Source organism: Daktulosphaira vitifoliae, unplaced genomic scaffold (assembly GCF_025091365.1).
Source record: "Daktulosphaira vitifoliae isolate Bord-2020 unplaced genomic scaffold, ASM2509136v1 Scaffold_2, whole genome shotgun sequence".
NCBI classification, from domain to species: Eukaryota; Metazoa; Arthropoda; class Insecta; order Hemiptera; family Phylloxeridae; genus Daktulosphaira; species Daktulosphaira vitifoliae.
Genome location: NW_026099573.1, coordinates 38,609,782 through 38,629,250, shown reverse-complemented (window position 1 = coordinate 38,629,250; position 19,469 = coordinate 38,609,782). Strand labels below are relative to the sequence as shown.

Here is a 19,469-nt window from a genome sequence, read left to right as displayed (position 1 = left end):
ATGTTAACCTAAGTAAATAGATCAAACAAATAACTTCATTCATACAGGATCAAATGCCAATAAAATGATATTACTTATACAAAATGTTTTATTTAAAAACACTAAATAAATACTTCAACATGAAGTAGGTAAATATAATATATGTTGAAAAACGTCTTTAATGTAATTTTGCAGACTTGCTGGTGATTGACATATAAATATATACTATTTGTAGATAGGTAATTAATAACATTCATGTAGACATCGCAAATTTAATTTCTATCATTTTTACTTAGAACTAAACTGAAAGTCGTTAACATGTTAACAAAATTACATTTGCAAGATTATAGTGAAAAAATATCTATTCATGGTCTACGATATGTCCTAAAAAAAGGAGCAAAACAGTGGGAAAAGTAATTTTTAAGCTTATTTTATATAGTAATACGAATATAAAATGTTCATAAGTTACTTTTCAAAAATCTCTATTGCTATTAGTATTAAAAATAGTGTCTAATTATTTTTCATTGATAAATATCTGACATTGCACCAGGAAAACGTTTGAGACTGGCTCTCTTCAATAATTACGCACAAAAAAAATGTATTTTATTTAAAAAAATATATATTTTTAATATAAGTGAATTTTCCACAACATTTTCTCTTTCGAAAGTTAAATAGAAACCAATTTTTATTTTTTATTATAAAATGCAGAATGGTCTAAATAAAATTTTGACTGGTTCATAACTAGTTTTATAATATTACTTTTTGAGATATAATTAATTTAAATTTCAGAAAGTGAAGAATGGGGTAGTGTTTAATGACGCTTTATTTTTACCATAGTGCATAGATATTAACTCAAAGAGTAATAATACAAAACTAGTTTTCGACTCGTCAAATTACCAAAATATACCAAAAAGAAAAGTATAAATAATAGACATTTAAATAATTGGTATAATTATTAAAAGTAAAATAGTTTTTATAATTAATAATAGGTAAATAGGGATATAATTGTATGAAAAAAGTAAGATTGTTAAAACAATAGATTTGGGGAGATCTCGGGGTTGAACAATATTGCATAAATTATGTTAAATTATAACGCAATAAATTGTTTGTGATTCGAAAGCATAAATTACCTTATATTCTATGCCACGTAATAATATTTTAAGTAATTCAACTTTGATTCTGTTTATTAAATGTACTGCGTATAGGTTTCACACTACAGGTTGTATAGTCAATATAACTATTTAAGAAAACACTTTAATTTTAAATAATACGACTTCATTTCACAAAATCTATGATTGATTTTTACATGTAAAAGATTTTAAACACTATATTATTTATTAAAAATATAACTTTTATAATTAATCCATATATTATTTTATTCTTGTTGAATTAATTCTATTTTTGAGAAATCGACAACAATATTTTTTAGTGCTTCCATTGGATTAGCCAAAACAAAATTCTAAATATTTAGACCTATGTAAACATTTTATTAGAGTAGTATTATTGTGGCACAATGGGTCCCGGTGCTGATACCTCGAAAGGTTGCAATACACAATAATCACAAAGACAAAAATTAAACACTACAAAATATGTTCGTAAGTTTCTTTGTGCTGTCCGCCGGCACGATATTCGTTAGAACAAACAAATTAAGCTCAGAGACTAGCTATCCAATATACATAGGATTACAAATATATTCTAACCTTACATACCTAATTCAAGAATAATATCTAGTTGCAACCTTTACTCTGTCCGCCGACGCGATGCTCGTTAAAGCAAATACATTAAGCTCGATGACTAGCTACCCAGTAAGTATAGGATTGCAATGAACTTAGTCCAATAAAATTATTATTAAATTAATTTAAGTTTTAGTTTAAACTGAGAATATTGTGACTTTTGTCATTGTTCACTATGATGTTCGCTAGAACAAAGATCTTAAGTTATAAGACTAGCTATCTAATAAGAAAAGTCGACAATACATTTTTACCATTAAATAAATATTTTAAGTAATTTTGGGTTGATTTATTGTTCAAATAAAATTAATTTTTTTTTTAAAAAAGGTTTAATGTTAAAAATATTAATTGATACTTATTTCCATAACAAGAAAAATTAACATATTTAATGCACAAATAAACCTAAATTAAAAGATTCACCAAAACAAAATTTACTTTAAAATTTCTAAGTGTCATTTAATTAAAAAATATTTAAGTCCAAATGAATTAAAAAAACAACCCAGGGAGTGAGAATCTTGAGTAGGATGCTTCAAATTTTGTTTATTTTTAAGTTACCCAAAGAACTGGTTTTGACAGAAAAAATTACTTTTTATAATCACATATCAAATCAAGCAATCCATATCGTAATCTTAGAATCTGATACCTTTTATTGTTATTGGTTGATTATAATGGAGGCCTTGCGCGTAGACATTACTTAAAAATCTGTTCAATAAGTAGATTTTAACCAATAATTAGTTGGTTAATTTTCTATTTTTAATAAAGGAACACTGTTTTGGTTAGGTTGTATTAGTTATATTTACAGATGTATTATACCGGTAGAAGTCCAATGTATTCAATTTTTTTATTTTATGGTTTAATATAACAAAACTGAGCAGTAGTATCAAGTAATATAGTTCATTTGGTTAGAATTTATTTAATGTTAGTAATATAAATACATCTGTTTTTATATTATTATTAAAAGAATTCATAATTTCGTTTTTGTTCGCCTGAAAAATTTACCACAATGGGCTACTATCGTTTTTTCCTTGTACTATTCTATAATTCATACTAATACAAAATTTAGTCCATCCATTAATTTTATCCTCTAATCGTTACTGTGTATAATTCATGAAAAAAATAATATTGAATATTATTTTATCTATTACAAAGAATTTTATGGATGACAATACTTACCGTTGCTGGTATATGTATACTTAATAAATTCTACCAGTCCTGGCAACTATACAATCATTCATTGATACAAATAATTATTGAAGATCCACTATTTCCATTAAAAGAAATTGATTTTCCAGCCATCACAGTCTGCATGAACAGTAACGCAATGTACTCAAAAGTAAAAACTCTTACTGAGTATGTAATAATTTACTTTAATAATAAGTATTTACTTTGAAAAATACAGGAGTAAGATTGGTAATTTTTGTTAAATATAAAATATTTTAGCAAAGGTTTTAACGTAATAAATAAATAAATATAAAGAGTGGGTCACCAGATTTTAACATCATATTAACTTTTAATCCAGCGAATATTTTGCATTACTTTTTTCTAAAACCATTTTTTATCATTTTTGTTCTGTGTTAATGGCTTACATTTTTATTATTTAACTCTAATAAAAAAATAAATTAAAATTTTTTTATTTATACAAAATTTCAAAATAACTATATTTTAGCACTTTTCTTACAAAAAATTCTGATAGATTGATGACAACTTTAAAAAAAGTACTGAAAAGTATTTTAATACATTGACTGAGCATGTATAAAAAAAGAGTGCACATACGCCAGTACGAGCTGTATGTAGTTGAAATTTAAAAAAATTCTTTTTTCTTATTAGAAACAAATAATAATAATAAACATGCTTTTAACATAGTCTAAAATTGTAAAAATTATTTTTAAAAATAGAGACACATAGTATTCGTTGGATCAAAAGTTATTAAAGATGTCAGAATCTTATGGGACATTCTGTATTTATATATAATATTTTTATCGAAACCCGTCTTATTCCTTGATTTTAAACTAGTAAAAAAAAGTTTAAATGTTTTTTTTAGAATATATTCTAACGAGTCAAATTCAAAAAAATATTTTGAAAATTCAATTAAGGCAATCAGTATAATGCGTTTCCCTCATTTTAACGCTTTAGCACCTCTTGTGAGAAGTTTGAAAATGGAAAAAATCCCCCCAGAAGAAATTCGTGACATTATGTTATATGTAAGTAGTGATAAACTATGTAAAACTAAGTTTGTTAATGCAGGATTGCTTTTAAGGGGGTACTTGGTGCAATTACCCCGGATGGTAATAAGGTATGGAGCAATATAAATTAAAGAGTTAACAACTTATTTTTTGCTTATTTAATTTAAATTTAAAGAAATTGAAATGCATAAAATAGACAAATTTTTTTGATAAACAATATAAAAAGTTATTGGAGGCTACTTAATTGAGTAACCCGACGGCACAATTCCTTAATAACAAGTTTTATTATCGAAATAATTTAAAATAATATAGGCATTCCATTTCACCAAAAAATACATGATTATTGACTCAAGTGGTCAATTACTCATAGAAAATAACTCATCAGAAGGTTGTTTTCTTTTAATCGTATAGTACATAAAAGAACCTTAAATTTCATTTAATTTTAAATGTGTAGAAGTTACATTATTATGTATCCATTACACTTTAAAATAAATCATTTTTACCAAAAATTGAATGATTTTTGCACTTATTCTGCAAAAACTCCTAAAAATTAAGTTTTCGGGTAATTTTTTTTTTGTCTTAAATTTCATTGTATTAGCTTTAATTTAGTGTATTTTAAAAAAGTAAGGTGTTTTGAAACATTATAAAGAATTGAAAAGAAAAAATTGTGATATAATTTTTAGCCCCGCAGTATCTTATTATTGACTGGATTTTCAGAAAAAATATACTGAAGGAAAATGTCTGAAGTGTTATTAATAAAAAATTAAAAATAATCCAACCAGTTCTTAAAAAAATTGCTTTAATATAAAATGAAAACTATAATTATCAACATTATTAATTCATAAAAACTGTGATTTTTTGAGATATTTCCTTATACTATGAGTATTAAGGGAATTTTTTTTAAAATTATGGCACAAATAGCTTTAACTAGATTCTATATGATTTGATCTAAGCAAAATAATATTTTAAGGTTCATTATATAAAACAAAATATTTGCTGTGTGCGAATTTAGTTAAGTTGAAGTGCAGTTAATCGTGTATTCTGACAATAAAATATACACAGCAATATATAACTAATCGATTCTCAGCTACGCATCGAAACTAATAATTATTTTATTAAATAGTATTTAAGTAAAAAAACGTCAAATATTTTCTTAATGTATTTTAGAGAAACTTCTTTAACGTTTAAAATTAATAAACATTTAAACTTTTATTTTTATTTTACAATACTAGACGTTTAATTGTGTTTTCAAAACTGATAATTAAATAATCATTACTTTTTAGATTAAATATTTTAATAGTAATTTTTTTTATAAACTATAATTTATAAATAGTTAATGTAATCGATGATATCATTTTAATTTTAATGTTTTATCACAATATGTTGTGTGACCCTATATTTCATTTACTTAAAAAAATTAAAAAACCTCTTCTTCAAATTTAGGAATTTAAAAAAATACGCTACTATAAAAAATAAAATTACAAAACAATTGTTTTCTGCATTTTAAAACTGTTGTAACTTTTTTTTAAAAATCATTGGTACTATTGAAATTTTAGGAAAATATATTAGAAACAATAAACTTACTTTTAGTACGGTAAATTAATACGCTAGATGTGTACTACAATATTAAAAAAAACACATCATGGTAAAAGTAATACCTTTTCAGTTTCACATCGAAGCTAAAAAACATTTCAAAACTGTTCTAATATGAGAAATTGTCAGTCAAAGTAAAAAAAATATTTTATTTTCAATTTTTGAAAATGTTTTAAGACGTCTGAAAAATCAAAACTTAAATATTAATAATAATTAAAAAATAATTATTTAATTATACTTACTCCGGCCACCGTTCGGTACACCGAAACTATCCGGATCACCGCCCGCCACTGCACTTTGAGCAGAGCTTCATAGTTTTTGGAAGAATACTCAAGAGTATCCGCCCAAACCGAGGACCCGTACAGGATGATCTTATGTACGACGCTAACTAATAGTCTGCGCCGCAACTTCCTCGGCCCTCTCAGATTAGGAATGAGTCCCGAAGCCCTGCTTGGTTTTGGCCCTGAAGAGGGAGGCCGCGTCGTCCGTGGACCTCCCCCTCCTAAAATCGAAATGGCCCTCAGCCATACGCTGATATCGGCCAGGATTACCAACCCCCACACCCAGTTTGGAATCGTGTCGGGGCCGGGAGCAGTGTTCCGACCCCGCACGCGCGCCACCACGTCGGCTATCTCCTGGGTGGTGAATTCCTCTACCAACACGTCTTCCCCGAACACCGGTGGAGGCAGGGGCGGATATGTCGGACACCTATCATTGAGCGAGCAGCAAGCCCGTCTTGAATGCATCGACTTCCGTACCCGGGCCGACCCGCCAGCCCACTCACCCGGCGCGTGGGGCACGTCTCGCAGGTGATGGCTTCCGTGTCCGCACTCGTACACGATGTACCGGCGGTCGCTGAGGTTTTCCCTGTGCGAGAGAACCGACCAACCGCTCACGTGCGGGTGCAGCGACGGGAACACTAGCGTGGCGTCCACCACCGCGCTCGAGGCGTGACCTTCGTACGTCGAGGTGGTACCCCTGTCGGCCGACAACAGTCCGAGGGCTAACATCAGGTCCAACAGGTCCTCACCGTGCTGGTTCGTATCCACCGATCCCCAGACCGGGGATATTGATGTTAATCGTCCCTAATAGATATCATCAGTACCTTTCCAAGTATCTGCGTCCCTATTGTGTTGAATTTTTTTATTGTATCAATAAGTACTGTTGTGAACTGGCTTTTTGCTGCCTAATTGTAATTGTGTAATTTAATAATATATATTTATCATGGGAACGGAAGCCCCTTTGTCTCGTAACCATTATTTGTTAATTTATCAAAATTAACAAATATGGTTGAAAAACAACTAACCAAAGTATATATAAAATAAGGAAAAACAAACAAATAGAAAAGTTCAAAAGACTCGAGGGGAAAATCGAAAATAAAGAAAAACGAAACTACAACTTCAACAAGAAAACTGCGGTTGTCAATCTAACTGAAAGGAACTGACAAACGCTGAATTAACCATTCTGGAAAAAGGTTTTAACTTTTCGTTAGTTCCAAAGAAAATTCCAAAGGAAGACATTATAAGCAGTATAGAAAACTCACTGTACCAACTTGAAGATCACGAAAAAGAAATCATCAGGCAAAAAGCTACAAAATTTTAAGAGAATCAGGACTGCCAAAACAGAACTACAACAAAGAAGAGTTAACTGCACTCAAAAATTTAAAAAACGACCATAATATTATAATACTAAAATCTGATAAAGGAAATGCCACAGTTGTCATGAAGACCACAAATTATAATACTAAAATGAAGAAATTACTAGAAGAAGGGCCGTACAAAATCATAAAAAGAAATCCGCTAAACCGAATAATCAAACTAGTCAATGATGAAACAAAGAAAGCAATACTAGACGAAAAAGAACGAAAACAACTACTAGTGACGGTTCCAAGACTACCAAGAATTTACGACGTCCCAAAAATACACAATGACGTGCTGCTCAGACTATAGTCAGTATCATAAACTCGCCGACATATAACCTGGAAGGTCACTTAGCACAAATTTTGAAAACCTACACTGGAAAAACATCTTCCTATGTAAAAAACTCGACTGATTTTGTGGAAAAATTGCAACAAACCAACTGAGAAGACGGAGACCTTCTGGTCAGCTTCGACGTAGTCTCGTTATTTACAATGGTACCAATAAAGGACACACTGAATATCATAAAAGAACAACAATGGTTAGACGAAAAACTACATAGTTTACTGGAATTGTACACCAAAACAACAGTTTTCACATACCAAGGCTACATTTACGAACAAACTGATGGAATGGCAATGGGATCAAGACTAGCACCAGTATTCGCCAACATATTTATGGAATGGTTTGAAGTGCAAGCAATGAACACGTAAACCAAAAAACCAAAAATGCGGCTACGGTATGTAAACGACACTTTCGTCGTATGGCAACATGGCGTTGACAAACTACAATCTTTCCTGCAACACTTAAACAGCATTTACGCCAACATACAGTTCACTATGGAAACAGAAGAAAACGGCAAATTGCTATTTTTGGATATAATGGTTAATAAACAACCTAATGGAAAATTCGGCACAGGAGTATACAAAAAAAGTACACATACTGATAGATATTTACACGCCGATTCACGCCACTGCCCCTCGCAAAAAATGGGACTATTACACACAATGGCAACAAGAGCCGTCAGAATAGCTGATGAAAACCACGTGAATGGAGAAAAAACATACCTACGACAAGCACTCAAGAACAATGGATACACAACCAAAAATATCAACAAAGCAATCAGAAAAGCAGAGAAAAGAAAAAACAACACGCTATGACGATGAAGAAAACAAAAAAGATGAAAAGGAAAGAACTTTAATACTACCGTACATACAGGGAATCACTGACCGCATTTAAAGAATCGCACAAAAACTAAGAACTGTTTTTAAACCGAACACAGTCGCAGGATCACTACTCCGGAACCCGAAAGATAAGCTACCAGAGATGCAAACACCCGGAGTATATGAAATACCGTGCTCTTGTGGTAAATCCTACATTGGACAAACAGGAAAAGCTATTGCAGCAAAAATAAAAGAACATGAAAAAGACGTGGATTACCAAAGGACAGAAAAATCCACAGTAGCCGAACACGCTAAAAACAAAGGACATGACATCCAATTCGATAAAGTAAAAAATACTGAACAAAGAAACTCATTTTGGCAAACGAATGTACAAAGAGGTAATAGAAATCGAAAAATGTCCAGAGAATTTCAACAGAGAAGTCGGATGGAAAATAAGCGAAACTTGGTTACCCATCATACACCAGACAAAAAGAAAATCAACTAACAACACTGAAAACAGTTCAATACAAGAAAAAATTACTATCAACGTAATGGAAAACTGTCGGTGCAGAAAAGGAAGACCAAAATGCCAAGAATGTCAAAAAACAACAACAATAATCAAAAACAAAGTCATCAACAAAAACATCAGCAAAAACAAGATACCGTAAACAACATGAGTCATAAACAGATATGATAAACAACCGATACGGTAAACAACTGATATGATAAACAACCAACGTATAAAAACAGACTGATAACAAGATAAGCCGCCAGTATAGTTTCAGCCATCGAGCAGTAACTATAGTTCCAAAGATGGACTCTGCAATGAGTCCGAAACGTCAGCAATCAACCCCAAACATGGATAAATCCTCAAGCTTTTCAAATAATATGACAATCCATGAAAGTTTCAACACATTTATAAAAGTATTTACCAGACAAGCATCTAGTCCTTCTAGAACATTCGATACTTGCTCAGCCCTTTTTCAATGTATTGGTCCTACGATCGCCGCCTGAGGCGACGCGCCAGTCATAGTCAGCTACTCGTTCAAGAGTCACATAGTTCATAGGGTCGAACCTAGACGACTCTCCACTGAATCAATTTCACTGAATCTTTTATATTATTTAAGTATTAACTCATTAAAGTCAATTATAAGTGTAAATATATATATATTTAAATATAATAAATAGCAACTAATATTCAAACGCATTATCCCTTCATTTTGTCTACAATACCAACCCGGTCACAACAGTACCTATCACTAAAATAGTTATTTCAAAAAAATAGCTCAATTATTTAATATATCTCTTCATTAGGAGTATCAAAAAGTATAATTTTGATTTTACAAAATTTATAATATTTGGTCTGGTATGAAATAACACGTGAAGTTAACAGATGACTATAAAAATTGAATATTTCTACAATCGTGCAGATAATATTTTGAATACAGAAGAATTGGAGTAGTAGGGAGACAACAACCAGAAGTGGGATAAAAAAATTGTTGCTAAATAATTAGTTGATTATTTATCAATAAATAGTGATGTTAAATTTGTATTTAATTTTGTGAACTAATTGTAAATGGTACACAGGCTTGGTAAATACATTAAATCATAAAATTTATTTTATAATGAACCAAGCTTATACTATTCAAATATACCTATATGTATATGATATGATGTAAATATAATAGTTTGAGACATATATTATTAAAAGTTATTGATTAAATCATATATCTACTAATAACGTTTAACCCTATAATTTTGATTTAGTTAGGACCAACTATAGATGATATGCTTGTAAAGTGCTTTTGGAGAGGAATAAAATACAACTGTTCAGATTTGTTCAGAAGACAACGTAGTGAAATTGGTTTTTGTTATTCGTTTAATAGTAAAACGGCAGATAGAAATTCTAAGTAAACTTTTAATGTACTTTTGAAGATACTAATTATATAGAGAAACCGACGCTATTTAGCCAATCTGATAACTTTTGATCCAGAAAATATTTTGCGTTACTTTTTTTTTTTTAATAATTTTGACAGTTTTACTGTTATACTAAATACATTTTTTTATTAATTATTTTTAATAATAAAAAATAAATAAATAATTTCTTTTTAATTTTAAAATTGTCATTTTTTAACATTTTTCTTATAAAAAACTTTGATGGGTTTATACTTTTCGAGTTATAAAATTTTAATAAATAGAGTGAGTATGTAGTGTAGGCTGGGTGCACATACAGTTTATTAATTTAATTGCTTAGTGTATTAAATGATAAGATGAGAAGTTAGAGTAATGCTCTGCTTACAAAACCAATTATATTCTTACAGATACTCGATTCTTACAGGACCTCGATTATTACCACAACTATTTACCAAAATCTTAACAAAAATTTCAGAATTACAATTATTTTACTTGATTTTATTTCCGTTTCATTAACAAAACCATATAAGAAAGCGTGAGACGCAAAAATAGACGCTAGTAATTAGTCATGCATAAACAAAGTAAAAAAACAAATTATATACATAATTGTAGATTGTTTTTTGTAACGCTAGCCACTCGATTTCTTTTAAAATAATTTTTTTTTTGGCTTTTGTTAGTTACATATGTAATTCCATTTATGTTATAAAATATTTTATAACATATATATTATATATGTTTTTTTATAACATATATTTATTTTATAAATATTTTATATATTCGTCCCTTACGTTTTTTAGAGGTGTCAACTCTATTTTTTGTAATATATGTAAACATATATATTTAACTAGCTAATAACGTAGAAAATAATGTAATTATGAAAATTATTGGTCGATAACAACTTTTATGTTTTGGACGAGTATTTAACAAGTAAATAACAATTTAAAGTAATCACTGGAGGTAAGGCGCAGACGCTGCTATTTTTATTACTAGACATTCCTATCGCCAAGGAATAAAATTTTAATAATTTTGAAATATTGGTGCAAAATTTGTTATCGACCAGTAATATTTTTAATTACATCATTTTCTATTTTATAAGATAATTCATTATGTATGTCGCTATTAGAAAAAATAAAGTTGACGACAACCTCATAAGAAATAAAAAATAAAGATACATTCTAATAATATACATATTGACACTGCCACGGCGTTGTCACCCGTTTGACACCCTGCGGTCGTGTCAGCTCCTTTTCAGCCTCCGCTCCACTGTAAACCGGACCGTTACACACACGCGTTATCGTCATGGTGTAAAGTTCAATAAATGCCTAGCGTCGAATACCCGCCCCAATAATACGTCCAGTCAGTTATCTTCATGACACCAGCCTTTGCTAGTATTCGTCCGGACCACTTTCGTTTTCGACTTCACCGCAAGACTTCGACGTATCGTCACCGACATTTTTACGTACTATTGTTATACTTTCAGTATAGATTTTCTTTTTTTTTTAATTTTAAAATAAATGGCTCAAGCCAATTAATCGCTGAAACTTTGTGTCATCTAAATCATTCAACAACCACCTCTGTCAATATTTAATGTTTTGTAACTCACAAATACCAAAATAAAAAATTTCTCATTTTTTCAACATTAATAAACCCAACGCAAAATATTCGCTGGACCAAAATTATTAGATTTGTCGAAATATCGTGAATAATTCTCCGTAAAAGTGACAACCAGAATATTATTGTGAAATATTTAGCTTTATCATAATTTTTTTTTTATTTAACTATAATGTTTTTTACTATAAACTCTTGCTTTTTATGGAGTGATTAACTCAACTCAACGAAATCACATGTTTAACTTTATTGTCATTCCCTTAAAACTGATTTTATTTTCTTTCTTTTCCTACAATTTATTTTAAAACTTATAAAAATAAGCTGTCCAAAATACATAACTATATGCTCTTTTAGAGTTTTATAGCCACTATTATATTAATTTAGTGACTACAAAAATCTAAAAAATAGCAAAACATAAATAATTAAAGTAAAGAAGCGCAATGATAAACTAATGCTAAAAAAGAAATATTTTATATCTCAAAACGTAAGTATGAATGAACATGATTATGTTATTTAAGATATCGATACTTTATAGTTATAGTGATAGAAATCCTCCATTAACTGGAGAGGATGACCAATTGATCCCTTTGCGTACAAATTCGGCAGGACGAATGTCGGGACTTGAACTTATTTTAAGAAACATGGAATATGAAAACTTTCCAGGAAAAGATGCCATGACAGGATATAATGTAAGTAAATTTGATTGGGTTTAATTTATTTGTTTAAGATAAATTTAAGTGTTGGAACAGGAGTTTTCAGGTAACTTCAGCAATAGTTGAACTTTTTTTTGTTGACTACTAAGATATATATATTATATATATATATATATAAGTGACTATGAAAATAGTCTAGTTATGTATTAGAACCATAGAAAAATAATATAAATAATAAAACAAATATAGTTACATATAAAAAATAAATGTTTTATTTTAAAAGGTTATGGTGCATAACCCTGGTGAATTTCCTGATGAAACTATGAGTTACAAAGCACATTTAGATATAAACAGAGTGTCACAAATATCAGTTTCCGTAGCGAAAGTTAGTGCAGACCAATCACTTTATTGGATCAACCAAAAAGACCGTAAATGCACAATGAAAAAGAGTTCATCTTACTTGATATCAGATGATTTGTCTAGAGAAGGCAACCCCGAATCTTTTTGTTTAAAAAAATGTCGATTAGACGTCATTTATAAGTTCTGCAAATGTATTCCATATTACTCTATTACATATGAAGGTAATTGTATATTACACGGTGTGTAATTACTGTAACATTTATGTGTTATGTTTAGATAAAATTAAGTCTTCTTAAACCACCATTTTGATTTATTATAAATCTTAATTTTCTTTTAATTTTTAATTAATTATTGTACTGCTTACATTGAATTGGGAACAACGATAAAATAAAATCAATCTTACTTTCTTAATCTTACAATTTTTCAATTAACGAATGAATAGTAAAAATTAATATACAAAAGTTTTCTGGGGATGAGGCAAAATAAAACTTAGTTCAAAACTTATTTATTGTCTATAAAAAAATAATAAATATAGACGGTATGGTCGAGTCGGTAACTCGGCAGTGCTTAATACGCACTGTCTTGGGTTCGAAACTCAGTCACTGGCGACTTCATTTGCCAAGCTAAAAATCAATTCGGTGATTGAAGTCATTATACCTCTCTCCGATGATGGACTAACCACCCGTCCCGGAATATCAATGGTTAAGAACCTCCTTCTTTGGTAGATACCGTAATGTGCTCTTAAAAAGCGATAAAAATAAGAGAGACAAGACATTTCGACTAAGAGTATACACTCCAAGTTATATAAATTTGTAGTGTATAAAATTTATTATTCCTAGATATATAATAGATATATTAGTTAAGATATTTAATTAAACATCAAGAAATTAATGGAATTTTACTTCTAAGGTTTATGAGAATAATTTTTGTTTAAAATTTAATTAGTACATTAAATATTATAACACCCGTTTTACCACTTCCTAAAACATAATGAAATTGGAAAAATAGTCCAATAAGCCAAAAATTTGTAAAAATGAATTCATGTTGTATACGAAAACAAATTATTTGGTTACATTAGTAAAACAATCATAGTGTGGCATGTAATATAACATGATTGTTTCACCAAAATAGGCGTAAAATTTTTTTGATTCGTGTATAAAATTAACTCATGTTTATAAATTTTTCACGTAAAAAATTTTTCCCAAGCACTACGGAAATAAAATTAATTTGCCTAAAATACCACTGCAGAAAATTGCTTCTCGAGTCACCCTTTAAATTCAGTCTTGACAAATATTTGAAGTAATATTTTTTTAATTAAATTTTTTTTCTAGATTTAAGTGAAACTTGTGGAGTTGAACATTTGAACTGTTTAAATTTAATTAATGGTGAATATTTTGTTTTTGATTAGTAAAAATATTATATATATACGAAGTGTGTTCAAAAAATAAAGGGAATTTTTGTTTTTAAAAAATTTTGATTTATTCGTATACATTAATTTTGTCGCCTTCAAAAAAGATATTATGCACTTGTGCCTACGCTTCTTCCAAACCTCGAAACACTTCTCAAACTTGATATTTGGTATATCTATCAGCTCATTTAGCGATGCATTTTTAATGTTATGTATGTTTGTAAAACGACCTTTTAAGTTATTTTTATTTTTGAAAGTAGCGAAAAATCACACGGAGCCATGTCTGGCGAATATGGAGGCTGGTATATCGATACAGTATTGTGTTTTTGGTCAAAAGTTCACGAACAAGCAATGAAGTGAAAGCAGGTGCATTATCGTAGTGCAAAAGCCATGAGTTGTTTTGCCACAAATCCGGTCGTTTTTTCGGATTGCTTCACGCAAACGGCATTGAACTTGTAGAATGAACTCCTTATTGACCGTTTGACTTCATGGCAAGAATTCTAAATGCTCTATGCCTCTTTGAGCGGGGGCTACACATCCAATGTCGCTTACCCCGGCACATATAAACTCTATATAAGGAATGAGTGGATTGTATACATAAGTAGGATCGTCTGCTAACACATGACCTTACTTGAAGCCGAATAGGTTGTCTACAGTAAACAAGAGAATGTATAATGTATGAGACAGGTAACAGATAACTTAAACTATGAATAAAAAATGACCAGATTAGCAGTTATTACAGAAATGTATTAAAAATAAATAAAATAAAATTGCCATTTTGGTACAGAATAAATATAATTAAAACATTTTTATTTGGTTATCTTTAGTTACACATTTTTTTGAGTTATTAACAATGTAATACTTTTTAAGTTCATCCCTTATGTCTTGTAAGGGTGTCAACTTTGTTTTTAAATGGGGACACATATTTTCAATTTAATAAAATATTTGAGTTAATACACTAAGTGTTTTTACAAAAATTTTCTTAACCAAATATTCCATGGACAGGGAAAGGAAGGGAGAATTAGTGTAGTCCAACCATGTAAGTTGAACTACGAGTAGGTGCCGAAGTTGCGGCTAGAACGCGCCACCTAATTGATGTTAAGCTAAACAATGCCATTAAAATTGAAGAACACAATGAACGTCATGTTCATTGCACTTGCACTTTTCGGTCTTGGCGATCCAGAATGCTTTCACTGGGACGATTGAGTCTTAGTTTCGACATCGTATCCATAAACTCATGTTTTATCACCTAACACGTTTCAGTAATTCTGCATCGTCGTTTACTTCATTAAGTGACTCCTGAGCAACTTCGATTCGCCGCTGTTTTTGTTCAAAATTCAACAATTTTAGATTTAATTTTTGCTGCTACGTGTTTCGTACCCAAAACATTCGAAAAAATATCATGGCATGAACCAAATCGATATTCCAACATCAGCGACTTCTCTTATTGTGATTCGGCAATTGTTCATAATCATTTCTTTCACTTTTTCCACATTTTCATCGGTTGTTGATATGCTGGGGCGTCCGGTGCGTTCGTCATCTTCAACATTTTCACGGCCATCTTGGAAACGCTTATACCACTCTTAAACCGTTGTTTTACTCATAGCAAACTTACCATAGGCCCTTGTTATACATTTCACACACTTCGTTACACTTAATTTCTTTTTTTACGCAAAATTTGATAAAAATCTTTTGATCAAACAAACGAAAATCGCCGAGGTCATAAAAATACGCCTAACCTTAGTGGCTGCCACTGACAAAGTAAAAAATGAATTCAGCTAAAAATTTTATCATACTTAATATTAAAAAAAAAATTGATAATCAGTCTATCCAAACCCGCGAAATTAAAAAATTCCTGTTATTTTCTGAACACACCTCGTACATATATGTATATATAATATAAATTGTAAAAGAAAAAAATGGAAATAGGATTATATTAGATGAGAATTACCAAACAAGTAAACTTAAGTTTTATTATCGATTAATCATCTTATCAGGCTTTAAAGGCAGTCAAGTGAAAATGATAATAGAAATAAAAAGTAAAAATTTTAGGAATGATGAATCTTAAGAAGTGGAAGATAGAATTGGCTAAATGATTGGATGTGTCCAATTGGTTTCAACCAAGTTGAACGTGTTCAACTTGGTATCGCTGTTTGGATTGGGTTAAGATGTCATGGATTTCGATGTTTAAAATTTGATAACCCACAATACTGTATTTATGGTTCATGATCAGTTCATTGTCTGAATGAGTCAGGTGTTGGCGAAGATCAATTAGGAACATATCATGGATGATACATCAATGATGTATGATATATGATTTATATCATACATATGTTATTTAATCATTGTGCACATAAGACCTATAGCTTTCGATTTAAGTTCTTACATTATAATTGAATAATATTAATTATTATAATTATTATCATAGTTATCTTCACATATTTTTTATCAATTTAATTACAAGATTTCCGATTGACCCCAAATCATACAGATCAAACTCTTTCGTAGGAGCCTGCTTGGGAAAATGTCACCATTGAACATAATAGGAGCGGATTAATGGAATTGCTTCTAAAAAAGAGCATTAATTGACTGGAATTAATTTCACATTGGAATAGGTTTTGAAAAATGAAAATAGTAACAAGTTAAATAAAGATGATAACAAATGATTAAATATTGAGATGGCTTCTATTAGTGATTTATTGAATGTAAAGTGGATTATATCATAAATATAGAAATTACTATTAACTTCGTTAAAGGAAGATGCTTCACTAAGCCAGTGAAGATTCTAACTAAGCCAGTAGCTGTAGAATACGAGGAAATAGCATTATTTAATTAAAAAGAATGATAAAAGAGGTTATGGGGTGAAAATTTGAGTTAAAATTATGAAAAATTAAACGAGAGGTGGATGGGCGGAATATACAAATTTTAAATTTCCTAAAAGTAATTTAAATTTAATTTAAAGGGGTTTTTTGACAGACAGGATTTTTTTCTAATTTCAAGATGCCTATAGTTTTGATAAGAATATTTCTTAATCTATAAAATCACTAATTGAGCCTTAGGTTCTTATTTTTTCTTAGAGCTTCTATACGATTTATAACTTCAGTAGTACAAATAAAAGATCACCTTAAAGGAGAGGGAGAAAATATTTTTAAGTAGGTATTTTAATGGAGAGGAAACAATAACAGCTTTTAAGATAAAAGAAGTAAATGAGTTATAATTTGTTAGTGTGTTTTCAGAAATGGGGTACTTGATATGATGATATGTTACGTGATTGGTATATAAAGCAGAATGGGTTATCAAAAAGTTTCATTAAGGAGTATACATATTAATCGGGGGGATCAAGAGGAAGGATAAAAAATTTGGTAGAGTTGAGTTGTATCTATAGTTTAATTTAATTTATTAGTATTATTTATAATCATTTTATAAATCAATGTAAGATAGAAAATTTTAGGTAAATTATTTAGTGTTTTATCTCACATAAATAATTGGACTCTTTCTTTGTTGGCTATTAATATTTGACACATTTTAAACTATGTTATTTTTTTTAAATTATAAGTTCGGCTCCGAAATTTCCCACCGCCAATTGAAGAGAGTGGATTTCCTGATTGGAGTCTACCTGAATACATGAACTGCAGCTGTCCTACGCCTTGTTCATTCATCAGTTACACGTCAGAAAATAGAAAAATTACAACGTTTAATGAGTATATATCACATATTTCTAAATAAAATTTATTTATATGTATTTTTTAGCGAGAGTATATTCCAATCGATTAAAATAATCCTTACTTTAATTACTTTATCGTTATTAAAAAATGCATTAGTAGCATAAAAGATATACTAAAAATACATTATGATTAGTAAAACAACATTATGTATTAAAGATTCAATATAAGGAATTTTTCCTTGGAATCAAACCATATTTATTTGGATATTCACTACAAAAAACCATATGTTATCAGTTTTAGAAGATCACTAAAATACAGTGCAGAAGAACTTATAGGTATGTTATACTTTTTTGATGAAATAAATGTGCTTTACAATCTATATTTATGTTGTATCCATATTATAGTTGCATTTGGAGGAATGGCTAGCTTATTCCTTGGTTGTAGTATCATGACTATTTTAGAAGTAATATATTATACTTACAAACTTTTAATTGAATTGAAAAAAGTTAATACAATTGTGGATGTGACACCAAATTAAATAAAATTGGCAGGCATTACGAAAATTTTAATATTTGTATAAAAAAAATTATATTTTATCTAAAAAGGTTAGTATCATGTTCAAGACAAATTTAATCTATTAAAAAAAAAAGTACATAAAATATTATGTTTTTAAAAGTTTATATATTCATTATTTTTAAGCCATAGATTGATTATTACAAACATGGTTCTTTAAAGATATGGAATAATATAAAATTGGTTCTGAAATGCTTAGCAAGTTGACACATTATTTAACTTATTGAAGTTAAGTTAATTTTGAGAATAACACATTAAGTTAAAATTTAATTTATGTAATTATTTTTTTTTATCTTTTTTCTATAATTTATATATAATTTTAGCTATCACAATTTATGCATATAAATAAATTTTATCACAAATTAGTTATATTAATTAAAAGGAATTACAAATATTTAACCATCTTTATTAATTTCTTTTGAATTTAAAATAAAAATTATGAAAACATAATTTATTTTAAAATTAACAATTTTAATATATAGTGTTCAATAAGTAAGGAAACGGATTTTTATTGTTCTCATTGTTTATTAAAATGTATTATAATTAATATTATAGCTATGGTACATTTTTTTTTTTTAATTATTATACAAAAGTACTTAATTTACATCATACCAACAAATAAAACATAATTCATAACAATAAATAAAAAATAATTATAGTTAAATACACATAATATGTATACTACAATTCATTTTTAAATCGAGCAGGTATATTTTTTTTCCTGGCGAGGAGAATGGTTTTATGTGCGTTTGTAAGGGAGGCCATATTTATGCATGAAAAAAATGAGCGGAACATGAATTATCCGAAAAAAATATGATGTATATTACTGGTACTGTATAATTATGGAAACTTTAAAAACTGTATTGTAAAATTCAGGATCGTAAAATCCCGGATCGTATAAATATGGAATATAAAATCCCTGACCGTATATTACCGGACTTCTACAATTCGGAACATAGAACGCCCGATCGAAGAAATCCGGAAAATATTGCTCTAAATTGTT

At 29.1% G+C, this 19,469-nt stretch overlaps 1 protein-coding gene across 1 annotated transcript; it reads left to right on the top strand.

Annotated features, from left to right (window-relative positions):
• The first annotated feature begins 288 nt into the window (after window positions 1-288).
• On the top strand, window positions 289-18,700 carry LOC126898636 (pickpocket protein 28-like). Its single transcript, XM_050672886.1, has 11 exons — window positions 289-392; window positions 2,859-3,059; window positions 3,751-3,910; window positions 10,053-10,195; window positions 12,343-12,496; window positions 12,744-13,041; window positions 14,152-14,205; window positions 17,785-17,929; window positions 18,110-18,228; window positions 18,298-18,498; window positions 18,593-18,700. The coding sequence occupies exons 1-10, from the start codon at window positions 298-300 to the stop codon at window positions 18,429-18,431; spliced, it is 1,503 nt and encodes a 500-aa protein (XP_050528843.1). The 5' UTR covers window positions 289-297; the 3' UTR covers window positions 18,432-18,498; window positions 18,593-18,700.
• The last annotated feature ends 769 nt before the right edge of the window (window positions 18,701-19,469 follow it).

Excerpts from the sequence above, each read along its gene's own strand:
- LOC126898636 (XM_050672886.1), top strand. The coding sequence starts at position 298 with ATGTTAACAAAATTACATTTGCAAGATTATAGTGAAAAAATATCTATT. Across the intron at positions 12,497-12,743 it reads ATGCCATGACAGGATATAAT|GTTATGGTGCATAACCCTGG; the intron begins GTAAGTAAATTT and ends TTATTTTAAAAG. Across the intron at positions 17,930-18,109 it reads AAAATTACAACGTTTAATGA|ATTCAATATAAGGAATTTTT; the intron begins GTATATATCACA and ends TATGTATTAAAG.